The sequence below is a fragment of the Esox lucius genome, chromosome 16 (genome assembly GCF_011004845.1).
Source record: "Esox lucius isolate fEsoLuc1 chromosome 16, fEsoLuc1.pri, whole genome shotgun sequence".
NCBI classification, from domain to species: domain Eukaryota; kingdom Metazoa; phylum Chordata; class Actinopteri; order Esociformes; family Esocidae; genus Esox; species Esox lucius.
Genome location: NC_047584.1, coordinates 8,020,930 through 8,041,040, shown reverse-complemented (window position 1 = coordinate 8,041,040; position 20,111 = coordinate 8,020,930). Strand labels below are relative to the sequence as shown.

The following is a 20,111-nucleotide window of genomic DNA, read 5'->3' as shown; positions in this document are numbered from 1 at the left end:
TATTCTTTTTTGTAAATTGACGGTGGGGAATCAGAGGAAAGAGTCTTCACTGAGCTGTCTAAAGGATTCAGAAAAATGCTGCAATAGTACATGTGCATCAGAGGGAACATCTGAGAGCGATTGACAACCATGGGCCAAAGTAATGGGTTATTCAGATAACATCATAAAAACAATTTGATCTAAGTGGAGATAGACACCTCCTCACTGAATAGAGAAACCCAATACATGTTAACTTTCAGATGTTCAAACAAAAGGAAAAGGTTTGGCCGCAGGTTCATCAGGATCCCAACCAGGCAACAAACTGTACATCCATATACACCAGCTTCAAGTGAGGTACATACCGAGGGGAGAGCATAACAATACAAAAACCTATGGGAAAATTGCAAATGAAAAAAACTGTGCGTTGCCTTTCAGGCTTTTTAGGAATTTTCATTTAGAGAATTGGAAGTCAGTCTTAGTTATTTTTGTCAGTTAAGTGATTGCCTAAAATAAACATGCCTGGTCTTCCAGGTCATTTAAATTAAAAGCATGAAGTGCTTCTGTGGCAAGACAGAGGGGGCAGAAACAGTGACAGTGTTCTGGGCCCTGGAGGGTATTTATTAACAAAAAATAGAAGAAACTAAATAGAACTGATAAATATCACAAAACACTGGTGGTGAGCATTCTGTTCTTTGCATGGGCTGGATGTGCTTTCCTTGTTGGGTATGGGGATTTTGTTCATCCTACCAGTGTCTGTGATCTTGGAGGTTTATGTTGGCTGGTGGTAGCGCTGCCATCGGCATCTGTCATGAAGGGTTCTTCGATTTCCTACTGGAGGCTTTGTTGCAGTCGGGTGCATGTACAGTGGGGAGAACAAGTATTTGATATACTGACGATTTTGCAGGTTTTCCTACTTACAGAGCATGTAGAGGTCTGTAATTTTTATCATAGGTACAAAAATCCAGAAAATCACATTGTATGATTTTTAAGTAATTAATTTGCATTTTATTGCATGACATAAGTATTTGATACATCAGAAAAACATAACTTAATATTTGGTTAGCTATTACAGAGATAATACGTTTCCTGTAGTTCTTTACCAGGTTTGCACACACTGCAGCAGGGATTTTGGCCCACTCCTCCATACAGACCTTCTCCAGATCCTTCAGGTTTCGGGGCTGTCTCTGGGCAATATGGATTTTCAGCTCTCTCCAAAGATATTCTATTGGGTTCAGTTCTGGAGACTGGCTAGGATACTCCAGGACCTTGAGATGCTTCTTACGTAGCCACTCCTTAGTTGCCCTAGCCACGACCCATCTTCAATACTGAGGGAAGGAGGTTGTTGGCCAAGATCTCACGATACATGACCCCATCCATCTTCCCCTCAATACGGTGCAGTCGTCCTGTCCCCTTTGCAGAAAAGCATCCCCAAAGAATGATGTTTCCACCTCCATGCTTCATGGTTGGGATGGTGTTCTTGGGGTTGTACTCATCCTTCTTCCTACAAACACGGCGAGTGGAGTTTAGACCAAAAAACTCTATTTTTGTCTCATCAGACCACATGACCTTCTCCCATTCCTCCTCTGGATCATCCAGATGGTCATTGGCAAACTTCAGACGGGTCTGGACATGTGCCTTGAGCAGGGGGACCTTGCGTGCGCTGCAGGATTTTAATCCATGACGGCATAGTGTGTTAGTAATGGTTGTCTTTGAGACTGTGGTCCCAGCTCTCTTCAGGTCATTGACCAGGTCCTGCCGTGTAGTTCTGGGCTGATCCCTCACCTTCCTCATGATCATTGATGCCTCACGAGGTGAGATCTTGCATGGAGCCCCAGACCGAGGGAGACTGACCGTCATATTGAACTTCTTCCATTTTCTAATAATTGTGCCAACAGTTGTTGCCTTCTCACCAAGCTGCTTGCCTATTGTCCTGTAGCCCATCCTAGCCTTGTGCAGGTCTACAATTTTATCCCTGATGTCCTTACACAGCTCTCTGGTCTTGGCCATTGTGGAGAGGTTGGAGTCTGTTTGATAGAGAGTGTAGACAGGTCTTTTATACAGGTAACGTGTTCAAACAGGTGCAGTTAATACAGGTAATGAGTGGAGAACAGGAGGGCTTCTTAAAAAAACAGGTCTGTGAGAGCTGGAATTCTTACTGGTTGGTAGGTGATCAAATACTTATGTCATGCAATAAAATGCTAATTATTTATTTAAAAATTATACAATGTGATTTTCTGGATTTTTGTTTTAGATTCCGTCTCTCACAGTTGAAGTGTACCTATGATAAAACTTACAGACCTCTACATGCTTTGTAAGTAGGAAAACCTGCAAAATTGGCAGTGTATCAAATACTTGTTCTCCCCACTGTATGTCTGTGTGTATGGATATATGGATGCATGTTTGTGTGTGTATGTATTGTATATGCATATACATCTATGTGCTTGCAAGTGCAAATGGCGCAGTTATGTATCTATGGTTTAGGTGTCAAAAATGTGTTCCCTGCATTCATGCCAAATCAGGCATGCTACATTGCTACTTCCACATTTGGTCGTTGAGCATTTACTCAACTGTCTGCATCTTTGTCACAGGTCAAGTGTACTGATGTCATTTGGCTGCTATCTTCAGGTTGTTTTTATTCTGGTTGCACATCTGCGCTGCGGAGATCGTCTTGTATGGGGACCGAGGGCCAGGTGGTTGGTCTGTAGCTGAGTTGGTTATTCCCAAATAAAAGATGGAAGGTTCATCTTGCTCCAGCAAGGCCCCTGGTGGTGGTGTATGGGAATGACCACTTGGTACTGTAGGTAAAGTACGTGCCCAACTGGTATTGGAAACCAACAGTACGGCCAGGTGGTTGGTTGGTGGTTGAGTTGGTTGTTCCCATATACAAAACGGCTGGATTATTGTTAATTTTCCCGTGTTTGTTATTGTGAATGGTGATCTTAGAATTGTGTGCAGCTGCTCAACCATAGAAACCCATTCCATGAAACTCCGGACCCACAGATATTGTGCTTACATTGCATCCAGAGGCAGTTTGGAACTCAGTAGTGAAAGTTGCAACTGAGAAGTTTTATTTGCTACGAGTGCTCCAGCACTCGGTGGTCACGTTCTGTGAGTTTGTGTGGCCTAGCACTTTGCGGTTGAGCTGTGTTTGTTCATAGATTTTTCCACTTTACAATAAAAGCACTTACAATTGGCCAGGGCAACTATTTTACTCACCTGTCTGCAATATATGTTTATCAAAGTTGTTCCATAACATCATTCAATCATATTATACTACAAAGCAGTTAAAAGAATGTTATATCCTATGTAAATTATTCTAATTGTATTTCCCACACACAATTACTGCATTCTCAACAAAACTCTGATTATTTTGTCAACATGTATGTCAGACAAACAATACCATAGGAAAATTGCCCATTTAAGTGCCGTCTGCAAAATTGATTTTCTGTTGGCTTAAATAAGTCTGTGTGAATGGAGATTTCAATTCTGGCGCTGTCCTTTTTGTTTTGGTTAGCTACATTTTTTCAGCAGGAACCTATTACCTGTGCTCAAAGAAGCAACATCTTCTCCATAATAATGAGGCTAGGGTCTCATTTCTCAATCACAATTTTTCTTGCAACAGTTTTGGTGAACCTGAATATTCAGGGTTGTTTTTTTCTCAATACATTTTCAGATGAGAATCTAGCTACTGACCAAACAACATTGAAGCAATTATAAGCCATTTAACATTGTACTTGTGGCGCTACACAAAAAAAAGATAACAATATTTATCCTGAAACCATGCCCACTAAAGCAATTCGGCCTAACATGCTTGGCTTTCTCCTTTACGGTTGGCAAGCATATCTCGAAAAAAATATAGCTAAGGAAACACTACATCACTACTTGGATAAGTACTGTATGATTAGGTCATGTAAAGTGCTACCACAAAAAGTATTTGGACAATTGACTCAAAAGCTGTTTCTTGGACAGGTGTGGGCTATTCCTTTGTTACTTCCTTCCTCAATTCAGCAGGTAAAAGGTCTGGAGTTGATTCCAGGTGTGGCATTTGCATTTGGAAGCTGTTGTTGTAAACTCACAATGGTCAAAGGATTTCTCAGTGCAAGTAAAACAGGCCATCCTTTGACTGCAAAAGAAAGACATTTCCATAAGAGAACATTAGGAGTGGGAAAATTAAACATTTGGTACATTCTGAGAAAAAAAAGAACTGCAGAGCTCACGCGCTGGTGAGCTCTGCAAAACAAAAAGACCTGGACGTCCACGGAAGACAACAGTGGTGTTGTCAATGATTGTAGGATCCTTTCCATGGTAAAGAAAAAACACATCACAACATCCAGCCAAGTGAACATCCAGGAAGTAGGCATATCATTATCCAAGTCTACCATAAAGAGAAGACATCACAAGAGCAAATACAGAGGGTTCACCACAAGGTGCAAACCACTCATAAGCCTCAAGAATAGAAAGGCTAGATAAGACTTTGCCAAAAAAAACATCTAAAAAGCTGAGTTCTGAATCACCACTCTTTGGACAGATGAAACTAAGATCAACCTGTACCAAAATGATGGGAAGAAAAAAGCATGGAGAAGGCTTGGAAAGGCTCATGATCCGAAGCATACCACATCATCTGTAAAACACAGTGGAGGCAGTGTGATGGCAGGGGCATGCATGGCTTCCAATGGCACTGGGTCACTAGTGTTATTGATGATGTGACAGAAGACAGAAGAAGCTGGATGAAGTGTATAGGGATGGATATATTGTCTGCTCAGACTCAGTCAAATTGATCAGTCAAGTTGATTGGATGGAGCTTCACTTTATAGATGAACAATGACCCAAAACATTTTGCGAAAGCAACCCAGAGGTTTTTTAGGCAAAGATGTGGAATATTCTGCAATGGTCAAGTCAATCACCTGATCTCAACCCGATCGAGCATGCATTTTACTTGCTGATGACAAAACTTAAGGCAGAAAGACCCATGAACAAACACCAACAGCTGCAGTAAAGACCTGGCAAAACATCACAAAGGAGGAAACCCAGCATTTGGTGATGTCCATGCATTCCAGACATAAAGCAGTCACTGCCTGCAAAGGATTCTCGACAAAGTATTAAAAATTTACATTTTATTTATGATTTGTCCAATTACATTTGTGCCCCTGAAATAAGGGGAGTGTATAGAAATGGTTGCAATTCCTAAATGTTTCATACGATATATTTGTTCAACCCCTGAATTAAAGCTGCAAGTCTGCACAGCTGCATCTCAGTTGTTTCATTTCAAATCCATTGTGGTGGTATACATGGCAAAACAATGAAAATGTTGTCAGTGTCCAAATATATCTGGACCTAACTATATCTTACATTAGGGGAACAATTTCATGCAGTGAACCAAGTTGGTCCCTTAGACTAGAGCAACATTTGTTGAGATTCAAGACTAACCACATGCCCAAGTGATTACTCAGGCAGTGACTAGTATTTGCTTTGAATGGATATAACTCAAGGACCCCCCACATCTCAAATACCCTTCAGTCCACTTGCATCTAAGTGTTCGGGTTTCAGATGCATTCGCAATGAAATGTTGTATAATAATTTTACAATTGGGCTGATTTGTGTACTAACAAACATTCTGAAAAGAACATTTAATTGTAATGACGCCGGCGTGTACATGGCCATTCACACTGCACTCTAGCGAATTAATCCAAAACCAGAACACTTATATGCATGTGGACTGAAGGGTATTGGAGATGCTGGGGGGACTTTGACTGATATCCACTCACAGCAAAACTATCACTGCCTGATTAAAAACAACTAAAGAGCTGTATTTTCACATCATCCAACAAATGTAAACACCACCAAGCAGATTTAGATCCCCAAATAAATAGTTATTTGACCACTAAATCAACATTTTGTAATTGCCATCTCAGTAACCAGATTTGACTTCCATTGAAATCTTGTGGTATGAATTAAAAGAGGGCAGTGAAGTATAATATATAAACTTTTTGAAAAATTACAATATACAGTGCTGCTTGAAAGTATGTGAACAAAAGAAAATTTGATTTTCTTTTGTTTTCACCATGTAACCTTTATTTAATTGGAACTAGTCTTTTATATCTGAGATAACAGGTGTATTGTAACCAATTCCATACGTTGGTTAAGAGAAAATCCTGTGTGTAGTAGGAAAACTACTGCTATTAAATAAAAAATAAATTAGTGAAGATGCAAAAAAAAAAAAAAAGTTGCATTGGTGAAATCAAGTAGCTAAGTAGAATCAGCTGGGAAAACAATTGGTTACCAAAGGAGGAATCTTCAGGAAAGAGTTTGGGTAGGAAAAATGTAGACAAGGCACCTGGTCAGTGTTGCGTTACCCATACAGGTGAATGCAAAACACACCATGCCAAGAGGAAAGGAGATCTCAGAGGACATCAAGAAGTTAAAGACAGCACAGCAGTAAGGGGAAGGTAATACTACCACCTAAAACATCTGTGTAGTTTTGTATTGTATACTGGGGCTGTCAGGGTCAATAGATCCCAGGATTTTCACTCTTTTAGTTTGCATAAAACATTGCGGCTGTTATTGGTGACAGACATACATTTTTATATATGATATGTGGCACATCTTTCTGAAGATTCAGGATATCATCACAATCAAGTGACAACGTCATCAGCAAAACTTAAATAGTGCCTCTACTCTTGGCTAGCTAAAATGACAGATCGTTACTTCACAAGCAAAACACATTTTATAGCCTGAAAACGGACCAAGCTAGAAGATATTACCAAAATTTCACAGCATAAAATAAGGAATACACAGAAATATCTGCAGTTTGTTAGTTACTCACCGTATTATTGGTTTTAAAGAGCAGGGACGTAAAAAGTTGCGACCACTTTGGCGCTAGCATTTTGAGTAAAGAAATATATATTTTTTTAAAAAGACAACATACTCTTTTTCTGGTTTCTTATTAATGACATCCACTGAATTAGATTGTTATATTTACACACATACGGTTAAAAATGGCCGTCCGCAGCCGCTACAGAAATTTAAAGGAAGGCAGTGAACAGAGACTTTAGTGACATGCGCTATTTTTACTATACAACCCTCCTTAGTGTATAGGTAAGCAAGTTGTTAAACTGTATACATGGTGAGTAATAAAAAAACAGAAGTGAATGATATTTCAGGATACTGATGCCTGATCAGCCAACCTGTAAATGGAGTAAATTAGTGATTTTCTTGAAAGTGCCAAAGTTGGATTTGGCACATGCACGAGATGTCATAAACAATAGCCCATATTTAATGGAGACCTTTGTTGGAATCATACAGTGGGTAACAGTGTGATGTTTCTTGGCTCTAGCAGAAAAACACAACTAGAGAGGTGTGAAGACGGTTTTTGAAACTCTCTCAACAGTTACCCTAGCTTTTCATGCACAAGGGCATTTTTTTCAAGCAATTCTTGTATACCCACTGTCACATTAAAGCCTGATAAAGGAAGTCTGACTCACCCAAGTAAGCTGCGGAGAGATATTCATGGACAACTGTATCTCACAACTTCACACCTAAGGATCACAGCTGTTGATGCTTCCATCCCATGATGCAATTAAAGACCAGTCAAGCAGTTAGAAACAAATTTGAGCCTTTATTGGAATGTTGCAAGGCCTTAAATACACAAATCCAATATTTTTTTAATAATTTGGTATTTAATAATAAAAAAAAATCTAGGCTAACAATACTGGTCCAACAGTCATTCTCTTTCAATTTCATCATTATTATTTAATGAATAGGGCTTTGTCCTCCTTTCTTTTGCTGCGATTTGGAAGAGGACGTCTGGCATGGTTGAAAGTGAACGTAGAGGCATGTGAATGTTAAGGTAAAATTAAAGGGAGGAAAGCCAGGACAAACATGGTGTATTGATGGAGACATTTACAGTTTTCTAACTTTAGAAAATACTGTGTATCAAAGCTGCATTGTGGGTTAAAACAGTCACTTGCTGATACTGGTATGGATTAAAGATTGTTCCCCTGATTTCCCAAGATTTACATATAAAAAAAAAAAAACTTTTGTATGAAATATTAACAAGCAGTTGCCATGACAAAGTGAAGTGAATTTCAGGCAGAAAAATTAAATCAAAATTAAAGGAGAAATTAATAGCCATGTTCTTAAACATGATCAACATCATCTCAAGTTGGCAGATATTGCCTTGAACATAAATAATGTTTTTTGACTTCTGGTTTTATTATCATCAATGTGGTTGTCACTGTTGCCATCACATCCAACACCATCATCATCATCAATTATTTAACTCTGCATGATGCTTGACAGATCCGGAAATAATCTTTTACTGTTTTGGTTTCGAAACCATATTTTCCAGTTTGGAAAACAAAATCAAAACAAAAAAAGAAACATTCACTATTAATTTGCCAGCCAGACTGTGTTTGGTCTGGTTATTTTTTTTCAGTTTTAAAAAAAAAAATCGGTAATTGCCTCTCGTTTCATATAGAGCGAACAAGCAATCAAAAAGCACAAACACGCCACCTGTGACAAGCTGCCCACCCTTTCTTCCCATGCCCATCTCCTAATATTCCAACCCAAGCCTACCCACCCAACCTATTCATCAGATGTTGAAGGGCCACAGTTAAGACATTACTCCGAACACAGGGTTGTGGCGACAGATGCTCGGCCCAATCTCCTCATAGTCCTTTTTGGTGTGGCATACCTGGTAGAACTCAGGCTAGGAAAAAACAGATTAAAAAAAGCAATGTGTTAAAATATGGAATATTTAAAGAGAAGACAAAAAAACATAGGAAACAAACTTAAAGATAAATAGATTTTGGCTCTTGCTCTGGAATATTAGTTGATCCTGCCAAAACCACTCTGGAACTACACACAAAAACTAAAAGCATGTAATGATGTGCTGCAAAATGTCACACTGACAGAACAACCCACTTCATAATCACATCCTCCAGTCCTGGACTTCCTCTCATAACCTCCCCAAAGTCACAATGTCCATTTTCAATGGCTGTGCCAGGGTACATTATAAGCTCTTTCCATGTACATTTGACAACAATTCACAATTACTTTGGCATTAAAATCTGGTTACAGGGAAACCAGAAGATAGTATGACCTTAAGAGAACGCCCTAAATGTCTGACAATGCAAATCAGTGCTACTCAGCCAAAGTGCTCTGAGTAACCTTTCATTATTTTTTATCTGTGACTACAGATGCATACTGTCATAAAATAATTGAATCCGATTAAGATAAACCAATTCATTCTACAACCTAAGTTAAAGTACAGTTTTTCCTCAGCAAAAAGAACCATAGATGTGTAATACTTACAGTTGAGGCTAACATGGATCCTCCGAACCACACTGCATATCTCTGCATATGATGGGTAATGACTTGGACATCAATTGGTTTGGGCTGGAAGGCAAAGACAAACACCACATATTAAAACACAGTACATTTCTTACCTCCAACATTTACTCCAAAATGTTCACTGGTGAAAAAAATAATAATAATTACAGCAGACCACGGTTATTAGGACAAAGAGAACAGCGAGGTCACAGTTGGCGGGGGGGGGGGGGGGGGGGGGCTCTTACCTTGAGCTTTCCCCCACTCAGTTCCTCACTCATTTTCAGCCTGGCATCCACTGTCCTCTTCAGGTCCCTCTGCAGGCGTCGCCCAAAGTCCCTGAACATAGTGGAGCCGCCAGACAGGACAATGTTCTGGAGAGGAAAACAGAAGAATAAGTCACACGCACCAGCTAAGACTATGGTAAGTGTGTGCGAAAACCTGGGAGCAACTCACGCACGGATCCACACATTCAAAAGACGGTGGTTGTAACCCAGATAGCTGGTATGTACGTTCTGGATAAGATTTTTTATTGAGGTTCCATGGACAAGGTTACCTTGTAAAGAGGACGCCTGACATCAATGGGGCAGTTCTGGATGACTTCATCCACAACTTCGGAGATTGGCTGAGTAAAGTCGGGATTGGCAAACTGGCCGATGTAGAGTAAAGGAGACGTTGAGTGTGAAAAAGTCATATTAGCAACTCAGTTTTTGGCATGCCAGTAAATTTTGCTGGTTAAATCACTTCACCGTTAGGAAAGATCTTTACTGTTAACTGGTCAATGAGGGTCAGATAATCTACAGGATATACCCACCTTCCTGGTTTAATAAATTATTCAATATCTCAACCACTTTAAATTGTTTGTCAGTCCTTCACAACATCTCTTCAGCGCATAGTTGTAGCCTACAGGTCATACTAGGAGTATGCTACTAATGATGGTCAATGCCAAACATTCAAAAAAACTAATCTAAGGCCTGGAGGGCACTCACTGTACACTAGGAAAATTACATGTAGTATACACTCCAGCTATGCAGCTATTTAACTAGCATAGCTCTAACCGCTAACCTCTGGGTGGAAGAAGATCTCAGGCCCGAGGAAGCGCTCATAGCCCACGTCCACAGTGAACTCCTTCTTGCTGATGGCGTTGATGCCAGTGTACTGCTTGATCCACTTGGAGCCGTCCGTGTCGTACTTGTTGAACTCTTTCACTAGGTCCGGACAGACATAGCTGAACCGCTCCTGCAAAGACAAAGAATGAGATGTTGCTAGACTCAAATGTATTATAAAATGATTGGTTACATAATATGGTCAACCCTCATAGGGTCAGTGTGGTCCAAAACACAAGTATTACAAAGCTGGCCTGAACATTTTAAAAGTGGGAAACGAATTTTCATTTAAATTCATTTTTGTGCGTAAATGTGTGCTTTATACCATTATAACCAATAAAAGTCCTGAGACCAGCTTACAATTTAAACTATAGTTGATTTCAGCCCTGTTTATTCCTACTTATTATCAAAAACAATGTATATGCAGGTCAAAATACACAAAACTTACACAAAAAAACACATAACTAATGGATTTGACCAGATTGCAGTTTGAGAAATCAAGTCTCAGCAGGATGAAAATTGTTGTGAAAAACAATGTTCAGCAAGAGGGACAATAAGGATTAACATCTAAAGCTTTGGATCAACAAGGGAAGCGATCCGCATCACAAAGAATGCAACCGAAAACAAGGGCAGGAATTGCATTTAATGTGAACACACTCTTTAAAACACCATGGGAGTCATGTCCTCAATTTTAAAATTGGTATTGGAAAAAGTATCAAAAATCTGAATTGTGTCCCACATTTCAAACTTCACAAAACAGCAGACTGAATATCAAGAGATGTTTGGTTTGTATTAGGAGGTATCGGCAGAACAACAGTGTCCCCTAGTGTTATTGTCAACAAACTACAGTGAATGTTGAGATATATCATATCCTCTTCTGGACATGTTTAAATGGAGGTTATTAACTTATTTACCTTTCATCAAAAATTAAGTGTGTTTTCTTTTTTTCTTTTTTTACTAAAACCTGTCAACTTTATATGCAAACAGAGACCAGACATGTTCTGTGTGAATAGTGGGTGGCGTTTGACAGGAATGCTGTTAGGGCGGTTAGTGAACGAACGTGCTGGACGATAACAGTAGACTAGATGATGGCAACCGACAGCGGGACTTCCGCAGGGTTATCACCCCGGACTAGAGCAACGGGTATTGTAATGCAAACTTTTCCCTGTTCAAATCCAAGCCAGTGAACACAATGCTAGTATACAAATGCCATGTAGATTTTTTTGTAAATCGCACCCTGTGGCTGTTATTGTGAATGCAACACACATTGTTGAATTCTTACAAACAGGTTTTGGAACTGGCACAGAGTATGTAATCCCTTTAAGAAAGTACAGAGTTCAGAGACATACTTGAATGTACTGTACCATAAACCAATACAGTGATTAGCCATAGTAGTACTTCTCTTAGTCTTACCTTGACTGCCTTGGCGGTCTCCAGGGACTGCTCTGGAGGTATTCCCACCTCCCGCTCTCTCAGAAGCTGCTGGGTGAAGTAAGTGATGTCACGCCCGGCAATGGGAATGTGCTTTATACAGCTGCCGATGACGTATCCTTCAGCCTAGAGCGTCAGAGACAGATGGGTCAGAGGTCACAATGCCTGGATTGAACTTGCTAACAGCAATTAAGAATAAAAAGGTCCAAGTAGATGCACGTGTTTAAATGACTGGTGAATGAAGGCTGTGCCAATTGCATTGTAATGTGCTGTCTTGACTTCACCCCACCCCCCACACAAACACTTTTTTTTTCTTGACACATTTTTGTGAAACACATTTCACAAAAATAATGGAGACATGTTGCGCTAAGAATGGTGCAAAGTTGGTAGAACCATAATGAAATTGACTCTGTACCTCACAGCTGAAATAGTTGTCAAACATGCTTCCACAATGTCATAATTCGCTGGTGTGAATGTACTAAGTTGGAAAAATGTCTACAGTTTTTCCTTTTACTTTGACAAAGTGGGAGTAGGTGGAAAAATTAAATGTCATCCTTTTGAGATTAAATTTAAAAGCTGCAAAATGTGCAAGTGGTGCACAGACTTTTGACCGAGTTTACTCTTAACCACCTTAAAGAAAAATGTGCCTTTATGGTAATTTAAATAACCTTTAACATGCTTACAACCTACATCCTCCCAGTATTATGTTTGGCTTGGATTCTGCATGTTAAGCAGTGGCAAGTACATCATGCAGGGCAGTTTCAAACCAAAAATGCTGAGTTGAATCACAGCTGACCACAGTGTGTTCTGCTAATACGTTTCTTCGCCAGAAAATTCCTTTCTTTACCTAAGGCTACATTGTCAACAGTATACAGAGGCCTAGTTTTGCAGTTGCCTTCATTGCACTGACATAATGGAAATGGACAAGTAAAAACATGCCCATGATTGGAAGTGTTTTTTTTAATCGATCTAGTCCATTTTAAGTCAGTTCTGAAAGAGGAAAGAGACCGATGCATAAACCAAAGGATCAAGCACTACAGCTGGGGCGGAGGGAGCCAATCACAGGAAAGAGCAGAGGGTTTGGGATGCCAAAACATTTAGCAAGGAACTTCCCCCAATCCCCCCACAAAAGGAGTGAAGGCTAGCCTAAGGACAGCTGGGTTTGACACTTACCACTGGGATAACGTGGGTGACTCCATCGCCACTGTCGATAACCGTCCCAGTCAGGGTCCTTTCCCCAACCTGTCGGGAGGTCCAGGAGGCTGCCAGCGCCAGGACCGCCTTCAGGATGGAGAGAGCAAACGTCATTGTGACAGCACTGTAAAACATCTTTGATGTCTGAGATCATATCCTTTAGCAAGTACTTACAGCAAGGGCCATATGTGGTTATGAGTCTGTTAGAATTAGTGAAAGGGACTATGGGTAAAGTTTGAAGGTTTGAGTTAGATTCTTTGGGTGGTTCCTTTTTTATTTAGTATATTTTCTGTCTTCGCAAGTACTGTAAAATAAGGATGTGTGCGCATGGGTTCTTGTCTGCTTGACAACACTGTCCCCTGAGATGATGAATCCTCACCTGCACTGCAATGTAGAGCCCGGGGACGTTGAATGACTCAAACATGATCTCAGCTGTGTACTCTCGGTTCTCTGGTGTGTTCAGAGGAGGCTCAGTCTGCAAGAGGACAGCAAGTGGGAGTTAGGCTTTAAACACATAGAACTAATCAAACTAACAACAAAGACAATCCATTTTAGCTTAAAAATCATACCTCCCCTAAGTATTTACAGATAAGAACTTGGAAGCATCATGACAGTTTTACACTGAACGTTCAGAACCCTCAGACTTACATTTCATTTCAGAGAACCTAGTTTAGGTGCTGTATGGATCACACTGTTCTGATCTGCCACCTATTTCTCACAGAATAAAACGGGTAGACAGTTCTCCCCGTTGTATTACAGTTCCCTACACTGGAAGTTTCATTTTTATTGCTGGTACATTCATTTTGCTTTTATTTTATGCCTGTAATGTCATTTTCTTTTTTTTCCAGTAACATCTTTTGGACTCCAGTAAGACTAACCATTGCCATAGTGTCAACTAATTGTGATGTAAATAAACAAATAACCACTTTGCTCACAGTATAGCCTTACTTCCTCAAATGCCTTTTCAGAGAAGGCATCAATTTTAAATCCAGGGGTGAACGACTAAGGCCCACAAATTAAACAGCCCCGCTGGACTTTGTTTATCCAATTAGTTTAGAAAGAGACGAGTGTCCCCTCATCAGTATGGTGTTTCCCTGTCATGAATATTTCCCATGGTCCTCCTACCAAGAGAAAGTAGTGGTCCTCAGGCTCCGCCCTCAGGTACTTGAAGATGACCTGCTCCATAAACCTCTCCATCAGATCCCAGTCCTCCACAATGCCGTGACGGATGGGCCACTGGTGGGTGAGAGGTCAAAGTTCAGTCACACAGGCGTACCAGCACAGAAATTACTTGGTGACAGGTCAGGTAAAATAGCACGCATAGCATAGGTCTACTTGTCTAGAATGACACACTGCAGTGACAAATAATCTGAAATGAGGGGGACTGGCAGTTGACAGATGCCTCTAGTGCTGTACTACTGGTTTCCATATTGCCTGGGAACAGGAATGGTTAAAATGCAAAGCAAGCGATTTGTCACATGACAAAATCAATTTGGGAGGTTTGTGCATTGCGTATTTGGACAGGCTTGCATGTACTAAACGTGAGTTTTGGGAGAACGCATGCGGTAGGCACTGTAGCCTTTGGTACTGTACCTTTGTGGCATAATTAGGCTTGTCTATCCCTTCGTCGCCAATGAAGAAGTCCAAGTCGTCCACCCCTTTAACTGTCCTTGATCCAACCTTGGCCGACTCTTTGATTGCAATACCTGGTAAGGAGAGAGAACGATGGACAGAGAAAGAGGATCGATTAGACTTTGATAAAAAGAGCTTTGTTAGGAAAAGCCTCCTAGGTGCACTCTCTAAATGAGATTCTAATTCAGACAAGAGTGAGGAATGCCCCTGCCATTCTGCATTCAATTTCAAAAGCAAGGCCCAAATGGGTAAATAGAAAACCATCTAAAACATTCTTGTCAAGGCAAAACAGCATTCCATAGCCAACACAGTCACCAGTCGTCAGTGAGGAGAATCACCAGTTCTTTCATCAGATGCGAATTGTCCTGACATACTCACATGATGGAACGATGAACTGTGGCTCTGTGTTCCCTGCATATCCCAGCTTAGTATATCTGGAGAAGAGAAGGCCCACCATTTAACAATCAAGGAGATTTAAAGGATAAGGATGCATGAATTAAGAAACATGTATTCTAGCGTGTGTAAATGTGAGAACAACATTAAAAATGGACCAGGCCAGCTGCTCAGACTTAATTTACATAAGACAATAAGTCACATTTATTTATTTCAGAAACACTGCGCCAAACACATTACTTAATAAAACCTGCAAAAACATTAACATTCATGACAGAATTCCTTAGGCATCATAAAGTCAGTTCTTTTTCAGGTTATTGATACAGACTTTTATAACATGGAATATCATTGGGGACAAAAAAAGCAAATGCCACTTTGAAACACGCCTCCCAGACAGAAACAAAATTTTTGTAATAAGTATCCGAAAAATATTTAATAAGCAACACATGCTAGCTGTCCGCAATTTGTATAGTTATAAGTTGGTGAAAAGAAGGGAAACAAAAGATTAGCATTCCTGGTCTATATTTTGGTTAGCGTCTGTGCTTTTGATCAATACAACCCCTGTTCGTTCACAAATCAGTCTAGTGCCAAAAACTGCAGCTCAACTCTGAATAGCCGACCCTTCAATAGGAAGAGTGTAAAAGGACATTTGGAATCAATGGGGCTATTCATAGATATTTGCCAAAATCCACCACTTCAGAATAAATGGTTGCATAGCATCATCCCACAACAAGTGTCAACACAGTTGACTTTGAGGTTCACTTGCAGTTCACTAAAGCCATTCATGATACTCTAGCCTAGAGATTTTAGCCAAAACAATGAGAGCAATTATCAATTATTGAAATAAGCAGATTAGTCTTTTAAAGTTGGTACAGAATATCCACACATGCTGAATCATGAATCATATCTAATGGCTTTTTGTTGTGGTAAACTTTCTTCCCAACCTACAGGTACAAACTTTGGAGCACAGGCTATCATAAGTAGTGGGCTACATCAGAGACTTTAAAGTACTAGGACATATCAGCAGCATTTGTTTAGTGGCATTTTTCTTAGGCACATGGGAGCCAGATGTGGTTGGCCGGAACTCTTATCCCTTCATTTTCTGGACAGGGCCCGTGGGACTGATAGAGGACACTGTTAAAGTGTGCCAAAGCACTGTGGTCATCAAAGACTACAGTTGGCCAGTAACTTCCAGTCATAACAGTGCAGTCTTTCAGTTCATGTACTTAAGAGAGGAAGTAATTGCTGTCTCGAAAGTGCATGACAAAAACAACTAGGCTTTATAGCCTATTTGAGACAGTTGCTAAGGATGAGCTATGCCTATCCTTGTTCAGACTGTACCAAAAGGATAAAGGCCAAGTATAGTTGAAAAAAGTATAGTTGGATCTAGAAAGAAAAATGAGTAAGCCTAAATTATTGTAGTGAATTGCAAACCAAAATGTAACTTCTGCCTTTAAACTGCCTTTAAACAATATTTTTTCACCTTCCCATTATGGGGATTTGATCTACAAATCTTTCACTTGGTTTGCCACATTTGGTTACAATATCCACATAGACAATAGTTTCTCTGATGTGCTTCGATCAGCAGCAAGTCAGCAAAAAGCACATTTAAGCCTGTGGTTTGACACTGTATGCAGCAGGTAGTAGCCTCTAATTCTCTGTACGATAATAAAGCACTGTTTTGTAAAGTTCTTGGTTTTATACAACACATTTACACACACCCCTTGACCTGTTTGGCCAATGGCGTTACAAGCAATATTAAACAACACTAACTAATGTCAAAGCATTCATTGAAAAACATGTGCTCATATACATTCAAATCAACTGCTTTGTAAAAATGTTGGGGATTTGCTGATAACACACCCCAATAGACTATTGGCCACTCTAAAATTGTTATATGAAGTTAGTACAGTGTCTATTTAATGTTACCAACAACTTTACAGTTATAAGACCAAGAGGGAACATTGTCTGAGATGCTTTTTAATTCTGTTACTTTAATGAAAAAGTTGCTTAGCCCTTTAACCAGCATTATAAAAAGAGTATTGCAAAGACTGGGAGGGAGAAGTTGCAGACACTGAAATGGCTTAAATGTTAGTATTTGGAAGGCGGAAGAGACAAAAACACAGGTTTCATTCCACCAAACAGTCCTGGCTTGTCGGGGGCAGCCACCTGCCTGAACATGCCTGCTGTGTCCACTGTTAGAAGTATGGAGCAACTACAGGTGCGTCTCAATTCCAAATCGCTAATTTTGGAAATCAATATTAGACTTAACGTATCAAATGAGAATGGTTTGCCATGGCTGATAAAGAACAACTCCACCTTAGACCTAGCTGCTAGCCTCAGTAGGCAGCCTGGCCTGCAACACCTATATTTGAAGCATTCCTCAACTCAGGCAAAAAAAAAACTACAGTAGCCCACATTGAACAGTAGCTCTATTACAGCCCTCAGAACAGTCACAGATGTGGCCCAAATTAGCCATTTGATAACTCTGCTGTTCAACTGCTGAGTTCTAAGAACAGCCGCCCACTTACGCTGGAGGAAAAACAATATGGAGTTTGGTTCACACATTTTGGTTGTTGTGGACTTGACTCATGAGCAATCCAGTGGTCTAATCGACTCAACTTCTGCAGGCCTGGTACTTCAGCATCTTGGCTTTTTCAGCAGTTTCAAACATCTGCTCTACAAAAGAGGTGTAGAGTCTCATTCTCTATCCTCAGCTGTAGTCTTACTGTCATTTTTCTCAGCACAGACCAGATGCACTAGCTGAGCCAATAGCCCAAAGGCACGGGGAAGAAAAGTGGAGGCATACAAAGCGACAGAGTTTAGAGATCATGTCTCTACATGAAAACAGTGCAGCCGCATTTTAGTTAGGCGAGAAGCCCAACTATAGAATAAACACAAATCCCTTTGATTTCAAAATAATCTGTGTCTGGACTAAGACTATATTAAAAAAAAAAATCTAAATGTACAGACAGGAAGTAGGCTTACCATGAGTGAAAAACAGAATTGCAAGAGTAACATCTATTCAGAGGCATGTGTTAACTGATCAAAATGCACCAATGATTTTCTATGTACTTTGCAAACAACTTAAATGTTTCCATTAAATGCATATATGATAAACATAGATACGCACAAAATCAGAAACATGCTAATTGTTCTAGGGCAACAGTGAGGTCAGCCCAAACTAAAGAAATAATGGTGCTTTTGAATATAATAAAATCCGCCTTGGTTATTAAGGCAATGTTTCATGTGTAGTTTAATTATAAACAGCAAGGAAACAGAAAACGGCTAAGTGCAGAAAATAAGATAAATAAGCTAATCAAAAAAACATGTTATGCCGAAAACAACCATATATGGACTAAAAAGCGTGAATGAGGAAGTCGACAATATAGGAAGTCGTTCTGCGCTTGCCCAAAAAGCCGGGGATGACTAGTATGCAAGCAAACACTAAATTACTAATAACCTACATAACAATACAAAATTATACTTTACAGCAAACATGCAAAGACTACTTACAATACCACTCATAATACGTAATGTATTAGATCCCCCCATCGATAAAGATCTTGAGGAAATTTCTAGATTGAAAATCCTCTCCGACACAGGAAGAAAACATTTTCTGTCTCATAGCAAAGAGTAGGCTTCACGTTAATTAGAAAACATTTGGCTTTAGAAAAGTAGTATGATAAAGCAATGCAATAAGCACCTAACAAAACGATGTAAACACGATGCTTTCGCAATCAAAGAGTATGAAAGGTTAATTTAATTATATTAGTAAGCTAGCTAGTTAGCATACACGCCCAGTCGCTGACAGGCGTTGTGTCGGTGACACCCAAAATCTCCGTGCTCAGTTTGCACCACGGTACGGTAGTCTACTTTGAATAGCTTACCCAGTACCGCAGTCGACAACACACGCCGGTAATCGTCCAGCCATCTCGTGAGCTTCTGATAATCACAACTGTTTTCTTTTAATCAATAGTAGTCTGTGTCGGGTGGAGGATCTTGCAAACCGTCCACAGGCGGAATCCTGAACCCGCACAGTACAGTTCCTACTTCCGCAATCGGTCTCGCGCAGGCAGGGAGAGGCAAGATGGCTGACACCGGGAAGCACTCGAGCGATCTAGGCAGAGTACTTACCAGCTGTCAATCAAAGTGGCGAGGCCGCTGAGAGAACTGCATCAATTTTCTGCCAGGGAAATTAAACGTGACAAAACAACATGATACAGTAGATGTGCCCACAGGCATCTAAGCCACTGCCCGTGGGCACAGATAACATACTTATTTTAAAAACATGATCTCTTACTATAGAGACCAGAATTTTTTATTTTACAGTGCATCATTGCTTTTGAATACATTTCGATTTAGTAACTTAGCAAACACAAGAATAACAAATAATGGATTATTTTCAGGATAGCTAGTTGGGGACAACTACACAACTAAGTAAAAGTAATTACAATTCACACATGAATTACCTATCAGCAAATTACCTATCAGCAAAGTCACCAATGGAAGGAAGAAAAACAAAAGCACATACACTTTACCATTATGAAATTGACTCCGTTTCATATGGTCTATGTTGCAGCTTTATTGTATATGGCAATGTGTTTAAATACCACCCTATTTCCATATCATTTCCACAAATCAAACCCAAAAAATATTAGACCATTCTAAAATTGCCATCAGATACAATGAATCTCCATCATAATATCAATGTATCAGTATTTAAATAGCATGTATGATTATTTGCATGATTCTTAAATGATTACTAAATAGTTTATTATGTGGAACATGGTACATTACTTTTGACAATTAAATTTAATATATTTTTTACCATGATAGTAGTATTTCCTTTAATACATTGAAACTGTTTAATGTAGTATTGTTTGACGTCAACGCACTGTAAATGTAATGAAACATGAATGTAGTTTTTCGACCTGACCCTCTAGCTTGTATGGCTTCATGGACAATGAAGTATTGTTGAGTCTTAAGTATTTAACGCGTTCCTAAATTAAGACTACAAATCCCAAAAGTCCTAGCTACCACCGTAAT

The 20,111-nt window shown here is 39.8% G+C and overlaps 1 protein-coding gene across 1 annotated transcript; it reads right to left on the bottom strand.

Annotated features, from left to right (window-relative positions):
- Positions 1-8,410: 8,410 nt before the first annotated feature.
- actr3 (actin related protein 3) lies at positions 8,411-19,121 on the bottom strand. The gene is given in 12 exon segments (NM_001303727.1): positions 8,411-8,686; positions 9,292-9,375; positions 9,555-9,680; positions 9,863-9,955; positions 10,372-10,545; positions 11,826-11,969; positions 13,017-13,124; positions 13,417-13,512; positions 14,163-14,273; positions 14,631-14,743; positions 15,048-15,103; positions 18,953-19,121. Coding segments are annotated over 12 exon segments (1,245 nt in total). The 5' UTR covers positions 18,997-19,121; the 3' UTR covers positions 8,411-8,590.
- Between the last annotated feature and the right edge of the window lie 990 nt (positions 19,122-20,111).